We start from the raw sequence: 16,838 nt of genomic DNA, 5'->3' as shown, positions 1-16,838 counted from the left end.
GAGATGCTGTGCAGCAAGGATAACGTCAACAACCTCAAGAGGTAGACTGAATGGAGTAAATTGCAGCCGCTTAATCTTCAAAGATGGTGATATAAACTGCACAGGTCTGGGTGCAGGATCATACCTTACTGCTGTGACAGAACATCCTCATGAAGTGGGGACAGATGCTTATGCCCAGAGGTTTTAGGTTCAACACTCCTCTGGCCCAGTCTGTAGCCACTAGGATGACCAGTCATTCCTGATCTTCAGAACTCAGGGCAAGGGAGGTAGTGGTGCAAAGGCGTACAGGAATCCCATGTTCCACTCTAGTCGAATGAATTCTTGGAAACTCCAGCACACAAATGTTTTGACACTGCACATTCTAGACCATGGCAAATGGATCCAGCCACGGTTCTCCCATTTGCTGGAAGATGCCCTGTGCCACCTTGGGGAGTAACCGCCATTCGTGATCGGACACAGTAGGACCTACATTTGGTTGAGCTCGTCCTCCATGGCGCTCAAAGATCTCTCTAGGTGGTTTACAATCAATCAGGGGGAAGCCCTGGTGCACTAGAAAACTCCTTAGCACAGGACCCAGGCCCCCACTCCGCCCTGCTTGTTGCAGTACCACATGACAGTGGTGTTGCTCGTGACAACCTGTAACAGCCTCCCCTTGATGGATGGTAGGGAGACCTTCAACATCAGGCGAATGGCTCACCTCTCCAACAGACTGATGTGGAGTCATGATTTCAACAGAGACAAGAGTCCTCAGATCTCCATTTCTCCCAGGGGCCTTCTCAACCCAGCGGTGACACATCCATCACCACCATCAGCTGTGTGTGAGGAAGGAAGAAGGGTCTGCATTTTTTGCATTGGTCCAACAGTGGTCAAGCAGCCACCACAGCAAATCTCTAATGTTCTCCCCCGAAACCTACTGTGACGCATCCGTCACCACTATCAGCTGTACGTGGGGAAGGGAGAGGGGTATGCCATTAGTCCAATTGCAGTTGAGAAGCCACCACTGCAAATCTGTTGTGGTCTCCTCTGAAACCTGGATGGAATCCCACAGGTTCCTTTGGTTCTGGGCTCACTGAGACTTCAGATTCCTTTACAGAGCAACAAGTAGGATTCAGGAGGCCAAGAAGCCTCAGAAACCATTTTACTGAGTCCCAGGAACAAGGCAGAAATCAGGATCATAGCCCTAATCTCCTGGACTCAAAGTGATGGAGGGAAGACATCAAGGACCACTCCTATGAAGGAAAGCCTCTGCCAAGGAGTACGGTGTGATTTCCGCACTTCATGTTTCTGCGCACTTTTCTCACTGCTGATCAGTGGTAAAGTGGAAGTGCTCCGGAGGTAAATTGTGTTATGGATTTGTGTTTCCATGATTGGATATTTGATTTACTTGTTAGTCCCTAGTAAAGTGCACTGACTGTGCCAGGGCCTGTGAATCAAAAGCTACTAGCAGACCTGCAGCACTGATTGTGCCACCCACGTGAGTAGCCCTGAAAAGGAAACTCAGACCCGCCATTGCGGAGTCTGCGCGCAGTTTGTAACTGCCATGTCGACTGGGCCAGTGCACACACTTAAGGTAGACCCAAGGTACCCCTGTGGGCCGAGTGCAGTGTATGTGAAAGGTAGGACATGCCCTGGTCTGTGTGGCACATTCTGATAGTGAATTACAGCCAATTTCGTTTTTCGCTATTGCAAGGCTACCAGTTCCCCATAGGACAGAATGGGGAGTTTGTTTATAACATCTTATAAACAAAACTGGCCCGGGGAATTAGGTAGGAAAATAAAGTTTAGTATTCCTGAACTCAGAATCTAAAGATGCATCTTTTAGTGAAGGTGATTTTTACATTCTGTGTTTGAAAATACCACTTTTAGAAAGTAGGTATTTTCTTGTTCAGTCTTCCTGTGTGGCTCTGCTGGAATGTGGACTTCCTGTCTGGGTTTTGGATGACAGAAGGCTGGGGAGCAGGAGTGGCTCCAGACAGTCTAGCTGGGTCAGAAAAGGGCTGAATAGACATGGGCTGCAATTGGGGAAGGGGGAGGAGATTTCCTTGCACCTCAAAGGGCCTGGTCTGCTTCTGACCATGCCGTCTCCACCTCCTGCCAGACACACCAGAGAAGGCAGAACTGGTTCTGGCTGGGCACATACCCTCTATGCCTAAGAGATCAAAGGATTTAGGGATATAAATATTGTGGCCCAGACCCCTGACTTTTAGAACTCTTTTGGACCAAGAAGACTGCCAAGAAGAAGAGCCGGAGAAGCTGTGAGGAGGAACTACCACTTTGCTGCGTGCTTTGCTGTGTTGGCCTGCAGTGGCTGCTTCTGTCTTGGGCAGTGAAAGGACTGGACTGAACCTTCTGCGATCTACTTTGTGAGTTTCTCCAAGGGCTTGAGGTAGAGCTTGCCCCCTGTTCAAGAAGTCTCAGGAACAGCAAAGACTTCAAGCTCTTCTGCCCTCAGCACTGGGGACTGTGTGTTTTGTGCTGCAACAGAAGAAAAGCAACCCGACGATGTCTACAACGCCGCTGCCGACTCCGTGTCCTCAAGGCTCTGCAGAGGGCACTGCCACAACGCCGCACTGCGACCCTGGTCTCACCGACGACGCCTGCTGATGTTGCCACCGAGCCGCTGCTCGCACCGTGACCTGTAGGCGCCGCACCGCCTCGCTTCACGATGACGCCTTGGTATCCCAAGCGACGCCGCTCCACACCGAAATCTACACCTCTGCTTGCACCGTGGTTCGAGGGCACTGCTCGTAAAGTTACACGATGCACCGCCCTCATGCCGCACCGCAGCCTTGGCCTACCGATGCCAGCTCCATCAACTCCAGTTCGTCAGCCGACGACAGCGCTTCAGCAACGACGACGCCGCTGCTTCCACCGCGACCTGCCAGCACCGTGACGAGCACCACATTCACTTCGCACCGCGACCCTGGTCTCACCGACGACGCCATCTGATGCTGCCACCGAGCCACTGCTCGCACCGTGACCTGAGGGCACCGCACACCGCACCACTGACTTCGCACTGCAGCACCCGACGCCTACCGACGCCAGCACTCCTGACTTCAACAGCGAGGAGTTCGATCTGCAACGCGTGTGACTTCCAGGGCTCCGACAACTCCTGCACCGACTTCCGGAACCGACGCCTGTGGATGCCGTGCTTTCGGAAGCTCAACAAGGGGGTCGCCGGCGCCCTGCATTTCTAAAAGGTACTGTTTGTGGGCCTTCCCGACACCGTGGCTGGCCTTCGGCACAGGCGGTCAGCCAGAACTGCTTGAATTTGTTTGTTCACGACACCGTGATAGCCCCGGACGGAGCTATCGACTTCAAGGAACTGTTTTTCAAGCATATTTTGATAAATGAAGATTTTTAAGTACTGCATTGTTATCGTTTTTGGTCTCGCCTTAAGTATATAAAAATATTGCATATTTTTCTAAACTGGTGTGGTGTCTTTTTGTAGTGCTTACACTGTATTACTGTTGGATATGTGCAAATGCTTTACACACTGCCTTTAAGATTGCTTGTGCCAATCTACCTAGGGGGTGAGCAGGGGTTATTTTAGGAGTGTAACTCCCTTATCCTGACTAGATTGGTGGTTTCTGCCTGGCTTTGGCAAATGCACTAGCCTACCAAAAATACCATTTCTAACATTGTCATATTTTTCGTATTTGATAGGTTTATTCTCATATGTTCTTGTTTAGTTCTCGCTGGGATGACAGAAGGCTGCACGAGCAAACACTCGGAAGGCGGTAATACGGATGACAACAAATAATAAGGGATAATACTGACACGATTGGGAGAGAAAAACGAATGAAGACAAAGAACTATTTGGGGAAACCAGGATGGAATTACAACTGGTTAAAAGATAACACTAACCATACTGACGAAGCAGCCCTGAGGAAGTTGCAGCCACCTGCCATGGGTGACAAAACACTTGTTGGCTAAAAAGAGGCTAAAAAAGAACTAAACAAGAACATCTGAGAATAAACCTAACAAATACAAAGGAAGACAGGAATTGTTGATATCTGTTATTTATGTAATACATGTTGACATTAGCGTGTGCTGGGGAAACCAATGTTATGACAATGTGGTGAGCCCGCTGTCCACAACAATCGTCTATGTAGGGGAAACCTGGTATCTCTAACCTTCAAAGGTGTGTAGCAACCACTGCCATAACTTTTGTGAACACCAGAGGGACACGTGATGCTGGAGAGAAGCACACAAAATTAAAAACACTCCTTGTATACCCTCAGTCGTAGGTGTAACTACAAGATTGGCACATGAAAATACGTGCCCCATAGGTCCAAGGCTACCATCCGGTTGCCCTGATTCAAGGTAGGCAAAAACCTGGGCCAGTGCGATCATTAGGAATTTGTTCTTTAACAAGAAGGTGTTTAAAGGGCGAAAATCTAAAGTAGGATGAAGGTCTCCATCCTTCTTCGGCACAAGGAAATAGCAGGAGTAACAACCAGTGTCTTTTTCTCAGTCCAGTACACTCTCTGAAGCCCCTTTTGATAGAACAGCATGTACCTCTTACAACAAAGATAAGCAGCTGCCCTCTAAAAGCTGCTCTCATGTAGAAGTAAGATGCAACAGGTTGGAAAGCCATTGAAGGGCATAGCCCCAGGGAACTATGTGGAGCACCCATCTGTCGGATGTTATAGCTTGCCACCTTAGGAGATAATGTTTGATTCTGCCTCCAATTGGGTGGGCGTGCACCAATAAGGACAGACTAAAGCTGCACGAGGCTGATGCCGCAGAGGTGGGGGACTGGAAAAGTCATTCTCCCAGGTGACCTGTACATTGTCTGCCTGATCCCTATGCCTGACAGGGCTGAGAAGACTGCAGCAGGGAAAGAGAACTCCCTATACAATCCATTACCAGTATGCCAAACCTCTGGAGTAGCCTCGGAAGGGCCAAACCTGATTGGGGAAAACTGTCTGGCAGGAGTAGAAACATCCAAAGAGAGCACCATGGCCTGCCTTTCCTTGAAGGGCTCTAGGGTGAAATCAGCTGTTTCACCAGAAAGACAGGATTCATCAAAAGGCATATCCACAAGGAAAGCCTGCATATCACCAGAAGAGCTATGGATCTCATTTCCGTTTGATGATGGAGCACTACACTAGTGCTGACTGCTCACACTAAACAATCAGCAGTGTACAAGGAAGCATAAGTCACATATTTTGTTTCATCCTGACCATCTTGAATAGTTTGGGCTTTTGGGCAGCACAGTGTGCACCTCTTACAGCAAGGTGGACATATGCCCTCTGAAAGCCGCTCTGAAATAGGCAAAAGATGAGGCAGACAGGAAAGTCATAGAAGGGTACAGCACCATGGAACTATTTTGAGGAACAATCTGTCAGATATTATAGCTTGCCACCTCTGGAGAAAATGTTTGATTCGGCCTCCCACAGGATGGGCGTGCACAGTTTAGGGTAATCTAAAGCAGCGTCGAGGCTGGTTTTTCAGGAATGGGCAACTAGAAAGGTTGCTCTCTGTGATGCCCTTACATTGTCTGCCTTATAGCCATGCCTGAAAGAACTGAGAATACTGCAGCAGTGGGGAGGGCTGATATTGCCTATACTGGTGTAGCCTCAGAAGGGTCTAAAATGATGGGGGGGATTATCTGGCAGGTGTCAAAAGGCCCAAAGAGAACACTGTGGCCTGGCTTTCCTTGAACCGCGCGAAGGAGTAATCAGCTTTTTCCCCAAAAAGACAGGATCCATCAAAAAAGGCATATCCACAAGGGATGTCTGCATATCACAAGAAAAGCCATGGATCTCATTACCGTGTGGTGACGAAACATCGAGCTAGTTTCAACTGCTCACATCAAACAAAGAGCAGTAAACAGGGCAGCCAAAATCTCATATATGGCAGCATCCTGATGCTCTTGAATAGTTTGTGCCGGGTGGCCCCTAAAGTCTTTCGGGAACATCAGCAAAATGTGACTGACCATGTCCCATAGGGAGTGCATATATCATCCTGGCAGGCAATGTGCACTGACTGACTTTAAAGCTAAGCTGGTCAAAGACATTTGTTTCCCAAATGCTTCAGTTCACTCCAACTCCCTGTGCGGGGAGAAATCATAAGGAATAAATTGGATTTCCATTGCTGGCGGAGGCCTGGACCACTAGACTATCCGAGTGGGGTGTTAAGTCAAAAAAATCACAGTCGCGTAGCACCAGCCTGTGGTATCTGACTACCTGCCTGTGCTGGTAGGTAAAACTGATCCTAGGATGCTTGTTTACGTTCCAGGGAAGACCTCTTTGCAGTTCAGGCTGATATGTTCCCTGGAGGAACATGGTCAAGACTGATTTGCATATGGCTGGGTCTGAACTGGGGAGGCGAATAGAGCTAAAGAACGATGATGAATTCAACCCAGATCTGTGACAGGGGATGTGTCTGAAACGTTTCAGCGCTCTGTCCATCATTTCCTTGTGTTTGCGTTGTTCCCCCTAAGTTGGTGGGGTAGGCCCAGATGTGGGTCCCTTGTTCACTTTGCCACTGGATTCAAGCTAGCCTGGCTGATGAGGAGTTTTATCCCGAAACCGGTCCTAGGATGCTTGTTTCTAGTCCAGGGAAGACCTGGCTTGGCAGTTCGGGCTGGACTGTTCCCATGAGTTACAGGGTCAAGACTGATTTGTATATGGCATGTGGCGCAGTGAGCTAAAGAACGATGATGGATTCAACCCAGATCTGTGACTGGGGGTAAGTGTCTGAAAAGCTTCAGTGCTCCGTCCATCATATCCTTGTGTTTGCAAAAGCCAGGCTTAAACCAGGTGCCCAGCAATGTATTAGTTAGAGCTTTGTTGATTGGCACTAGGGGCTAAAAGGAGGCATGCCTAGACTGTAAAACGTTAGTAAAAACATTAGTCTTGACCTCCTCAGATGGAAGTTGTAAAGCAAGGACCTCTCAGCACGACTATTTACTAAAGCAAAGGAAGCACTTTCTTTTGTTGATGGCTCTGACTGGGCAAAATCAACCCAGTATCAGTCGAAGTAATAAGCCGCACTGGTCTCCTCTAAGTCCACATACAAATTGTCATGATCATATTGTGGCAGAAAATCATCCACTTCCATCTCTGTGGTCAGCTCTTACTGGTGGAAAACTCTAATCAAAGTTCGAACTGAAAAGCTTGTGGGCTAAATTAGGGAGGCTCAGTTGTAGAGGCAGTATTTTGTCGGAATCTCACTTAATGGGAACCCAGTGCATCGGAGTAAATTCGGGACATGACCTCAGTTGGGGCGAAGATGGGTTTGTCTCAGAGTCGCACATTGGCGTTGCCAAACGGTTCCTCTCTGATACCGGCAGAGTTGAGACCAGAGTCAACATTGAAGGGACCAGCATAGGTTGAGGAACCAGAGTGGAAGTAGTCACCAGAGTCAACATGGAAAGAGGCTGGTGCTTAAGACCCAAAGGTGTGCCAGACAGAACTGGAAGAGTGCTTACAATGTGCAACATGGCCTCCCTAAAGGTCTTGATCTGCTGTGGTGTCACCCATGACCCAGGAAACTCTGGCAGCATCAGGATTAATTGTGGAATCAGCTTCTCAAATGGCGCTCAGGAGCGAGGCCTAAGTGACATCATTAAGCCCTCATGTCTTCTATAAAGATAGCGAGTGTCAGGATGGGACAAGCCCCTCTTGGCCTTGTGTTTCTTCAATTTTCACTTCGACTTACCAGATGAAGACAAAGAGCCCCCGTTTCTAGAACAGCCTCAAGAGCAGAAATGAGTCGCACTCTTGACTTTTGTTGGACTTCCATGGTTTTTCAGCTGCTCGGCAATATACAGCTTCACATCATGATGCCAGGGGTCTCTGGGTTGAGGGCAACTTATCCATACAAATTGGAATTGAGCCCTGAGCTCAGCCACCAAAGGTATTACTTGTGCATGCCCATCACCAATATCTGTTTCTGACAGTTGGGGAATGGTTTGAACCCTGTAGTTTTAGGTGGGGACATTGTTCCCATGCACACTGGAGACAACTCTTTTCACACAACACAGGAGCAATTATGACAGTGGAACCATGTTCTAAAAAAATGCCAACACAAGACTGCAATAACAACAACATACACTGGCAGCCACATACACAACTAACAAAAACAAGCATTATCGGAGCCAATCTGTTCGACACAGGCTGCCTGCTTTTTTGCTATAGAAAATGCTTGCTCTGCACTGCCATGATTGTTCTAAAATGTTGTGGGAGATGCCAGGACGTCGTCAATATTAAAAATGAAAAAATACAGTTTTGGTCTTAGAAAGCACACATTGACAAGGTAGTCTCCAAAAGATAAAGGAACTACTTAGTGTGCAGACGAAAAAAACATTAAAAAGCACCAATATTTTTTGATCTTAAAAAGCACGCATTGCTATCGTAGTCCCCGTCATTGAAGGGAGCAAATTTGTGTGTGAATATGTTCCTTGTGAAAGAGCAATAGGCGGTCACTCACAGTAAAGTCCAATAGCGGGAAAGGGCTGACTCTTTGCCGACTACTATATACTGTAGTGGGAAGAAGTAAAATGGGAATGACACAACAGCACCCCAGTGGATAGAGCTGGCTGAAAGCCCCTGTAAGTAAGCATATGAAGGATATAATGTTTGGGAAGATCAAGGGTGAATTAGCTCCCACTTAATCTGGGTAAGTAATTTGTTTCAGGAGCCTTTAAGCATGGAGCAATTTTTTTAAACTTAAAACCAGATTGCACTTTGAGCAAGAAGTGCGTGTCAAGGACACCTCTGATGTGGCTGATGCTTTTCTGTACATTTTTGCACATCCCAGCTGACTTTTTCAGACTACCTTTTAGGTCAGTTTAGAGAAAATTGAGGATTTTACCAGAGCACGGGCAGTTGTAAATGAATGCCCTCACCACTGAGTTATTTTGATGTGCAAACAACGTACCATTGTTTCATACAATCCCGCAGTATCCTGTTTTCCAGGTAGTGACTCACTGTGTTGTCTGCCTTGTGGGCTTCTGTACTGAAAACTTACAGGCCTCTCTTCCAGGAAACAGGGTCATGTGGCTTTGCTCCTTTCAGGCAAATGAGGCTAGCTCTCATACAGTTGTATGTGTGGTCTAGACAGCGGGAGATGCTTGCATGGCTCAACATTTTGTTATCCAGTCGGATGCGACTTTGGAGCCTTACTGGTATACATTTAAAGATGCATCTTGTACAGCTCTAATGTGTGTGCCAGTGGGGTACATACAGATACTGAGCAGCAGGGTTGAAGCGAGGACCCATGTGGCACTCCACATGATGTGATGTGCAATAAGTATCTAGGATTGAAGAGGAATAAACCATTTAATATTTTACAATTTGAAAAATACTCACCTCCACGAAATCTCCACTGGGTTTATAGATTTGTAAATGTAAGATTTTTTTTTAATAATCTCTGTAGCCGATTGGGCACTTTCATGTTATCAGTTTCGTTTTGCTTTGTGGGGTGCCACAGTCTTGATGTCCCCATACGTGCTTTTGTGTCCCATCAGCATAGAAGTGCAAAAATCGCAGAAGATGCCCAGATTATCCTATTTACTCAAATCAAAAGTAATGTATGGGCTATCGAATCTACGATTTTCCAGTTCATGTCTTGCATTATTATTCTAGATTCTTAGAAAGTTTATCTCCAAGTAAAACTTTAACTTTCAGAAAAGGAAATCCAGAGTGGGACAAAGAAAAGGCTTGTCAAACAGAGTATGGAATATTTCGATAGAGTGTCCATGATGAAAACTAGTCAAGGTATCAAATGAGATTAAAGTGACGAAATGTATACAAAAAGAGCATATCTGCGAGTCTCAAACCAATGTTAAAGTATCAAGGATACATTGTTGGGCCATAACGCATACAGGCGTTCTCTTCTAATAACACATCTGCAATACAGATATCTCAGATCGCAACGAGAAGAATTTATTTAGTATTCACTTAAGTAAATTACACATTAGTGACCGTTGCCTGAAAAACGGACCGTTTGATACACACAAATATCGTTGCCAAAGTCTGTGAATAGTGACGAGTTCACAGTGATAAAAATGAGTGCCTACTAGATGTAACAGGATGTGTAGCATTAGAAACTTGAGCAACAACATAAACATTATCTTCAATATTTAATTGATCACAAGTCAAAATAAATAACTTGCCTCATACCAGAGGCACAGACATGAGAGTTGAAGGCTAATGTTTTACTTCAGGGGCTTGACTAACGGCTAAAGTTTTGTACTGAGGAATCACCCTCTGACCTGGGATACCGTAATACTACAAACGTTTATGATATTTCTAAAGCAATACATTCAATTAACATAAAATGCATAGAAACTATCTATACATCACAAGCCTTTATAAAGTCTCATCACTGGCCGTGCCTGTGGATTATTGCATAATTGATACTTCTATACATATTACATACAGATTATTTAAATAATTTCTTATGGTTATTGATTAGTATGAGTAGTAGTTTGATGTAATTTTAAATTTGTGTTTAAAAAGTAGGAACAAGGAAAATTGATTATATAGATAATAATGGTATTGAGATTTATTTTAATTGTCCCTTTTCTCGGTTTGGAACAAGGCATGCTTAAATATGTAAAGCTACATTACTATAAAGTTTTAATTACCTCAGTAGGTGGAAACAATCGTTAAAAAAAAAAAAATACAGGTAACCCTTTGCATGTTTACATTTCTTTGCCTACATTTCTTAGACATCAGGGTTGTACATTGCAGTTCACAAACAGAGAAAATATACGAACCACTGCATTAGGTCTGTCTAGCGGACATGACTTTCTCCTACTTGAGGTCTTTAAATGTTACTGGTTATGTCACTGGTTATAAAGAGGGATCTGCACGTGTTACATTATGCTCGTTTTATGTACAAAGTCTGCAGGACAACCTGCTCCAAATGACATTTTAGCTAGCGTTGCATGTCCAAACCACGTGGGATATGAAATAGATTGACCTGGCCACCTCTAGCAAATTCCAACCATTTTATCATTTGGATTCTTCAATATACTGACCACACAATTTGTTTTTTAGGTCGAGCCTGGGCAGCATATGCACTGGTCTGTGACATGCTGTATTGGCGTATGGAATAGAAGCTCTGCCCATATTTGTCATTGGCTTGTGTCATTGCCCTTCATAAATTCTGGTTTCTGATTTGTTAATAGGCGTGTTAGTCCCTCCTTAGTACCGCCTTGTCTTCATTTGTAATCGCCCATGAGGACTGGCCCGTTTACTTCAGTTATTACATGGTACTTCTTCTTTAGTTTGTAAGCACCATTTTCTTTAATGGGTTTCTCCTACTGCAGGCACGACGTGCTTTGCTGCAACATTCAGCGTGCCATGTGCGCTTCCACTTTCCAAGCAGCCCAGGACCATGGCAGATGCTTCTTTGAATATGTCTCGCATTTACAATTATTTGAGCTATTGGCATTGTAAATGACAATGCCTTTTATTTATGTGTTCATTATCAAAACAGATAAATAAAAGGCATTGTCATTTACAATGCCAGTAGCTTAAACTCTCGCAAATGCGAGACCTATTGTACTGCAAATGCTTGTTTTCACAGAGAATGCTTATGATGGCACTGTCCCTTTCTTGGTCAGAGTTAAAGACATTGCTGTAATCCAGTGCCACAATACAGATGTTTTAGCTTGAGGATTGCAGCTGGTCCAGTGCGGTCTTGTGTATCTCAAAACGGGAGCTATTCAGCACTTATCTATAGTCAGTCTTCATTCTAATTTATGCATCGTGATCTCTGGGGGGGGCAGAGCTTTTTTCCCCCGGTGAGTAAATGTATCTTTCTGCTGGAGATTCATAAGTGGGTCACAACTAAGACAGAAGTAAGATACCACTAACAGCTTGAGAGCATGTTGGATTAATTCACACAGTTAACAATCACCCGAAAGCCACTCACCAGTGTTGTGATCAATGTAATAAACACCAACTTGAGGGTCGTAGGCCTCCTCCCATCCCAAAGGCAACTCATCACCTATGCAGTCAGCAAAGGTGAGCGGCTTGGTGTATCTAAACAGAAAAAAAAGAAGAAAAGCTGTATTAAAAGCAGTACATGGAACAAAACAAACAAGGTAATCATCCTAATATCAGTGACCTTTATGGAAGCCAGGCATACAGGGCTGGAAAGTTTTCTGGCGTGCCGCCCAAGAAAATTGCTCAACTTGTTTGTTTAAAAACAGAAAAGTAAACCTATGAACCATTTATTTACTGTATGTGGCCGAAAGGCATTCCCAACCTTGGCCAGCCATCCTTCCGTCAGTAGGACAACATGTACGGCATTGTTTGGTCGTAAACAACTCTTGCTGCTAAAACACAGGCCGGCTTTGGGTGTGGACTATTGCTATACAATGCTAAGCAGTAGGAACAGCACGCTAGCCTTTCCTCCCAAGTACAAACCTTTTTAAAGATGCAAAAAACAAGGCGATGCAGGACACCACTCGTTCATTGCTGTGTACTTAACAAAGGACAGTGTTCGCCTTGAGAAATAGATTGCATTAGGAACCGATGACGTGACCTTTGCCTACTGCAACCAGTAAAGCATCGTCCGCACTACGGAACTAACCACAACATTCCTGGCCTTTGTTCCCGTTACTAAAATTAACCTTTGACCAGCGTTTGAGCATGGGTCGGCACATTCCCCAGATACAAGAAAGCATGCCGTCTTGCAAAACAAAATGACACAGAAACGAAAGGACGATCTGATAAGAAAATTTATGCTATCAAGGCAAATGTAGTCAGGTTATGTGCTTCCTGTATATTCCAGGCCAACCTAGTCCATCTGGAATTCGCCAGAACTTGATCAAACTGGAAAATTGTGACCTTCGCAATCCACAACCATGGTAAGGGAGGGGTGGGGTGGGGGCACTGCAATTGTGGGGCCCTTGTGAGTTAGAAGAGGCAGGGACAAGTGAAGTTTGTTAATGATTGGGCCGTGTTCGTCTTTAACTCCACTTAAAGTTCTATTATACAGTACTTTACATGCACTCCACTCATAAGACCAAAATGCCTGGCAGGTTAAAGTTAGATTACTGGCTCTCAAGTAATAACCACGGGCACCTTTGAGGAGAACATGAGGGCTGATCTTTCTTAAGTTGAGACCCCTTTAAAGATTAACTAGTATACAGAACAAACAGAACGGGGGCCAAACAACAGCATGGGTTGATCTCAACTCATTTGTCATAAGCCAAACATCACCAGAGATTTTTAAATTGAAAACTTGTTTCTTTTGAGCCTAAACTGAAAGCCTATTTTTTAAATTATTTCCCATGTAACTAGCCCAAAAGGCATCCACTCAACAGCAAATACTCTGTGGGTAGCCTTGGCTCACGCCCTCATTTAATGCCACGCGTGGAGAACCAGAGTGTTGCTGTTGCATGCCTGCACCTCCACTCTTAGCTACCTTCCAAGAAAACTACAGATTGCATCAATTCATTCAGTCCACAACCAACTTGTGGACTGAATTAAGTTTGTGGCCACACCAAGAAGCATGGAACGTAGTCCAACACATACCTGTACGCCCCACTTTCTCTAAAAGAATGATGACGTGGTTGAAAACTAGTCCAGCAAACTTTGCACTAAATGTATTCAAAATAATTAAATTAATAAATAAATTTTCAATGAATAATAATTATTATATATTTGGAATTATTCTTTTATCTAGTATGTTTTACTCCATAGTCCCTGTCCTACCTAGGGACCATCAACCCTAGGAGACTGCATTTTTCTAGCATGGTCCCCTGCACAAGACGGAATTTACAGCTATGATAATGAAACTCATCAGCAAATACCTGGGAACTAACAGAACATTTAATATTCATATAAACCATAAGACGGTGACATGGGATTCTGTCATACTCACTTGAGCCTGGATGCCACGTCACCATACTGTGGTTAAATGGGGTAATGTATCAAACTGCTCGCATGCATGCCTAACAAAATGATTTACTAGAAGTAAAGCAGATTACTTATATAAATGTGTTCATCTGTCATCGATGACACTTTTGAATTCTTTGCATCATCAGGTGCATATATCGGACTCATGTAAATTATCTAGATTCCTTTGCAAACTAATAAATCACGGAGCATTGCTTAATTTGAGCTGGTGGTTTCTGGTGCTCGGCACCAACACTTAATTACCAACACCGGCACATACGACAGTCTGCCACATGGTGGCACTGTCGGTTTAAGTCGGAGATCAGCACAACAACAGTTGTTTATTAATTCAACATACATGAAAAATGAATTCCTGCCTCCCAAGTAATTTTTATAGCTTTGGGGGCCTGGAATTGTCAGAACTGTCACACTTGTAGGAGTGTGATGGTATGTAGTTGTGTTAGTACCGTCATTTGCACGCATGCACTGTGCTCCACAGAACGTTTGCTATTATATCATTGTTGTAAAACACTCTGCCACCCCTCAAGGTCAGCAACGCTATATCAAAAACTATTAATACATAAATGTTGGACAGACCCAGGTAGAAGAGGAAACAGCCACCTTCCCTATGTTAAATGTTTACTCTGGGAAAAGATTCTATCCATTGGAAGTTCTGCCCTATTTTCTTCTTATAGAATGAGCAGACTCTTGTGATAAAACTTTGCAGCGACACAAAGCGGACACACTCATCAATGCGTTACTTAAAGGCATTACATTGAGCGAAAATGTCATTATGGGCTTAGGAAAACGTTTTCTTCTTGCGTAATTACGACAGCTACTACTTTTTGGAAGCCTGTCAAGATGGACTTGTGCTATGAAAGGAATGTTCCTGAACTTTAGGGCACAGACAGTCTTGACAAAGGTCATACTGTGTACTATTAGCATGCCTCACAGTTCTGGTTGACAGGTTCATCTGAATGTTAAGAATCCTGGTCAAGAGAGGAGATTCATTGCAAAGTTGATTTTCTTTTTTTTTTTTTTTTTTTTTTTTGAAATTTTTTATTAGCATCATGAGTAACATCAGCTACATATATAAACAATGTCAGTTAACTCATATAAGATAAAGCATCAATCAAAAACAGTACTAAAAAGCAATATTTCCGTTAAATTGTTAAGACATAATTACTCCCCAAATTTCCTGTATCTTTCGTTTTTGCCTCAGTCCCTTAATCATCGCTAAAGTGTTTTCCATATCATAAATGTCTTTAACCAGAAGCCACCATTCCATGACCGTGGGGGGATGGCTTTGTATCCAGGCCCTGGCAATAGTTAATCTAGCACATGTGAAAAGTATATTCATCAAATCACGAGATCTATTTTTTAACCCAACAACTCCGATCAAAATATCCAATGGCGTAGGTATAATGGGCCTAGCCAATTTAGTCGAGATAACACCAACTACATCCTTCCAGAAAATGGATAGCTCGGGGCATGAAAAAAACATGTGAACAATGTTTGCCCCCTTAAGTGCACATTTAGGACATTTTGTACGGTCATTCGGATCGTTCAGATCATTATTAAAAGCCCATTTTAGTATCCTGTCTGGTGAGTAATACAGTTGAAACACAGTTTTAAACAGCTGTAACTTCAGACTAGATGATTGAACTGCATTATTTAGGCTATTTAATGAGGAAGTTATTAAATCTGATGTTACATTCACACCCAACTTTGTGCTCCACTTTTCTGCCACCTTACTAATATCATCCTTATTTAAGATAGAGAAAGTCTTATAACCACACCTGATCAGTGCCTTGTCAGAATCCCTATACATACAGCTCCAGATTTCGGATTCAGATATACTATCAAGGCCTATTCTATGGGTAATATAATCCTTGATCTGATTATATTTAAACCACGCCCTTTCTGGTACTTTATTCATCATCTTTAACTTTTCAAAATCAAAAAATCCAGTATGGTCATACAAATCTCCCAAATTATTTATGCCATTATCCGAGAGCATAGAAGTAGCTAGATCGTGAAAAACACCTGGCAACCCTGGGTTATACCAGAGTGGTGTTTTGGTGTGAAATAGGGAGATGTTATTCCTAACAAGAATAGATCGCCAGATGCTCACTGTGTCCCGAATCGTCTTGAACCGTACTCGTTTAAAGTAGTTGGGGTCATTAAGTCTATACAGAAACATAGTAGCGTCATCCCCTAATGTAAATTTGTGAAAATAAAGACATTTGTCAGAAATAAGTAGGCTGCGAAAACGAGTTAAAAAAGCAGCCCAATAATATAATTTAAAGTCTGGTAGCCCGAGTCCACCTTGGTCATAGGGGAGTTTGAGCAAAGATATCGCCCGCCGTGCTTTCTTATACCCCCATATGAAGCTGCTGATGATGCCCTCCAGTCTACTAAAGTAAGTGTTACATACTCTTAAAGGTATGGACCGAAAAAGATAAAGAAATCTGGGTAAGATCTTCATTTTAATTAAGTTAATTCGCCCCAAAATCCCCATTGGAAGTTTGTGCCATTTCTTAAGAAGAAGAGAAGTTTCTTTTAATAAAGGTTCGTAGTTGAGTGCAATTATTGAATCAATACTAGAAGATATTTTTACCCCGAGATATGTTGCCACATTACATATTCCATCTATTGGTGTTATTGAAGTAAAATTTGTAATTATTTGTGTTTTGCTAATATTTAACCTATACCCTGATGCCATACCATATTTATCTGCTTCAATACCTATACCTGATATAGCTTCAGGGACATTTGTAGAGAAAACCGCTACATCATCTGCGTAAGCAGTTATTTTTAATGCATTAAGGCCATTTTTGAACGGTACAATCATCTCTTGTTTGTGCAATGCAATCAAAAAGGGTTCTATTGCTAAAGCAAATAGCAGAGGAGACAGAGGGCACCCTTGTCGAGTGCCGCGTTCAATTGGAAAGATAGGTGAGCACA

The 16,838-nt window shown here is 43.7% G+C and overlaps 1 protein-coding gene across 1 annotated transcript in view; it reads right to left on the bottom strand.

The window, feature by feature from the left end:
• Nucleotides 1–16,838, bottom strand: part of WWC1 (WW and C2 domain containing 1) — a 389,597-nt gene that overhangs the window by 250,230 nt on the left and 122,529 nt on the right. The window contains exon 2 of the mRNA XM_085617843.1: nt 11,899–12,008. Coding sequence (XP_085473969.1) covers nt 11,899–12,008 — 110 coding nt within the window. The remainder of the gene's footprint in view (nt 1–11,898; nt 12,009–16,838) is intronic.

This window comes from Triturus cristatus, chromosome 7 (genome assembly GCF_964204655.1).
Source record: "Triturus cristatus chromosome 7, aTriCri1.1, whole genome shotgun sequence".
Taxonomy (NCBI): Eukaryota; Metazoa; Chordata; class Amphibia; order Caudata; family Salamandridae; genus Triturus; species Triturus cristatus.
The sequence above is the reverse complement of the archived record's forward strand: the minus strand, read 5'-3'. Positions and strand labels throughout refer to the sequence as shown.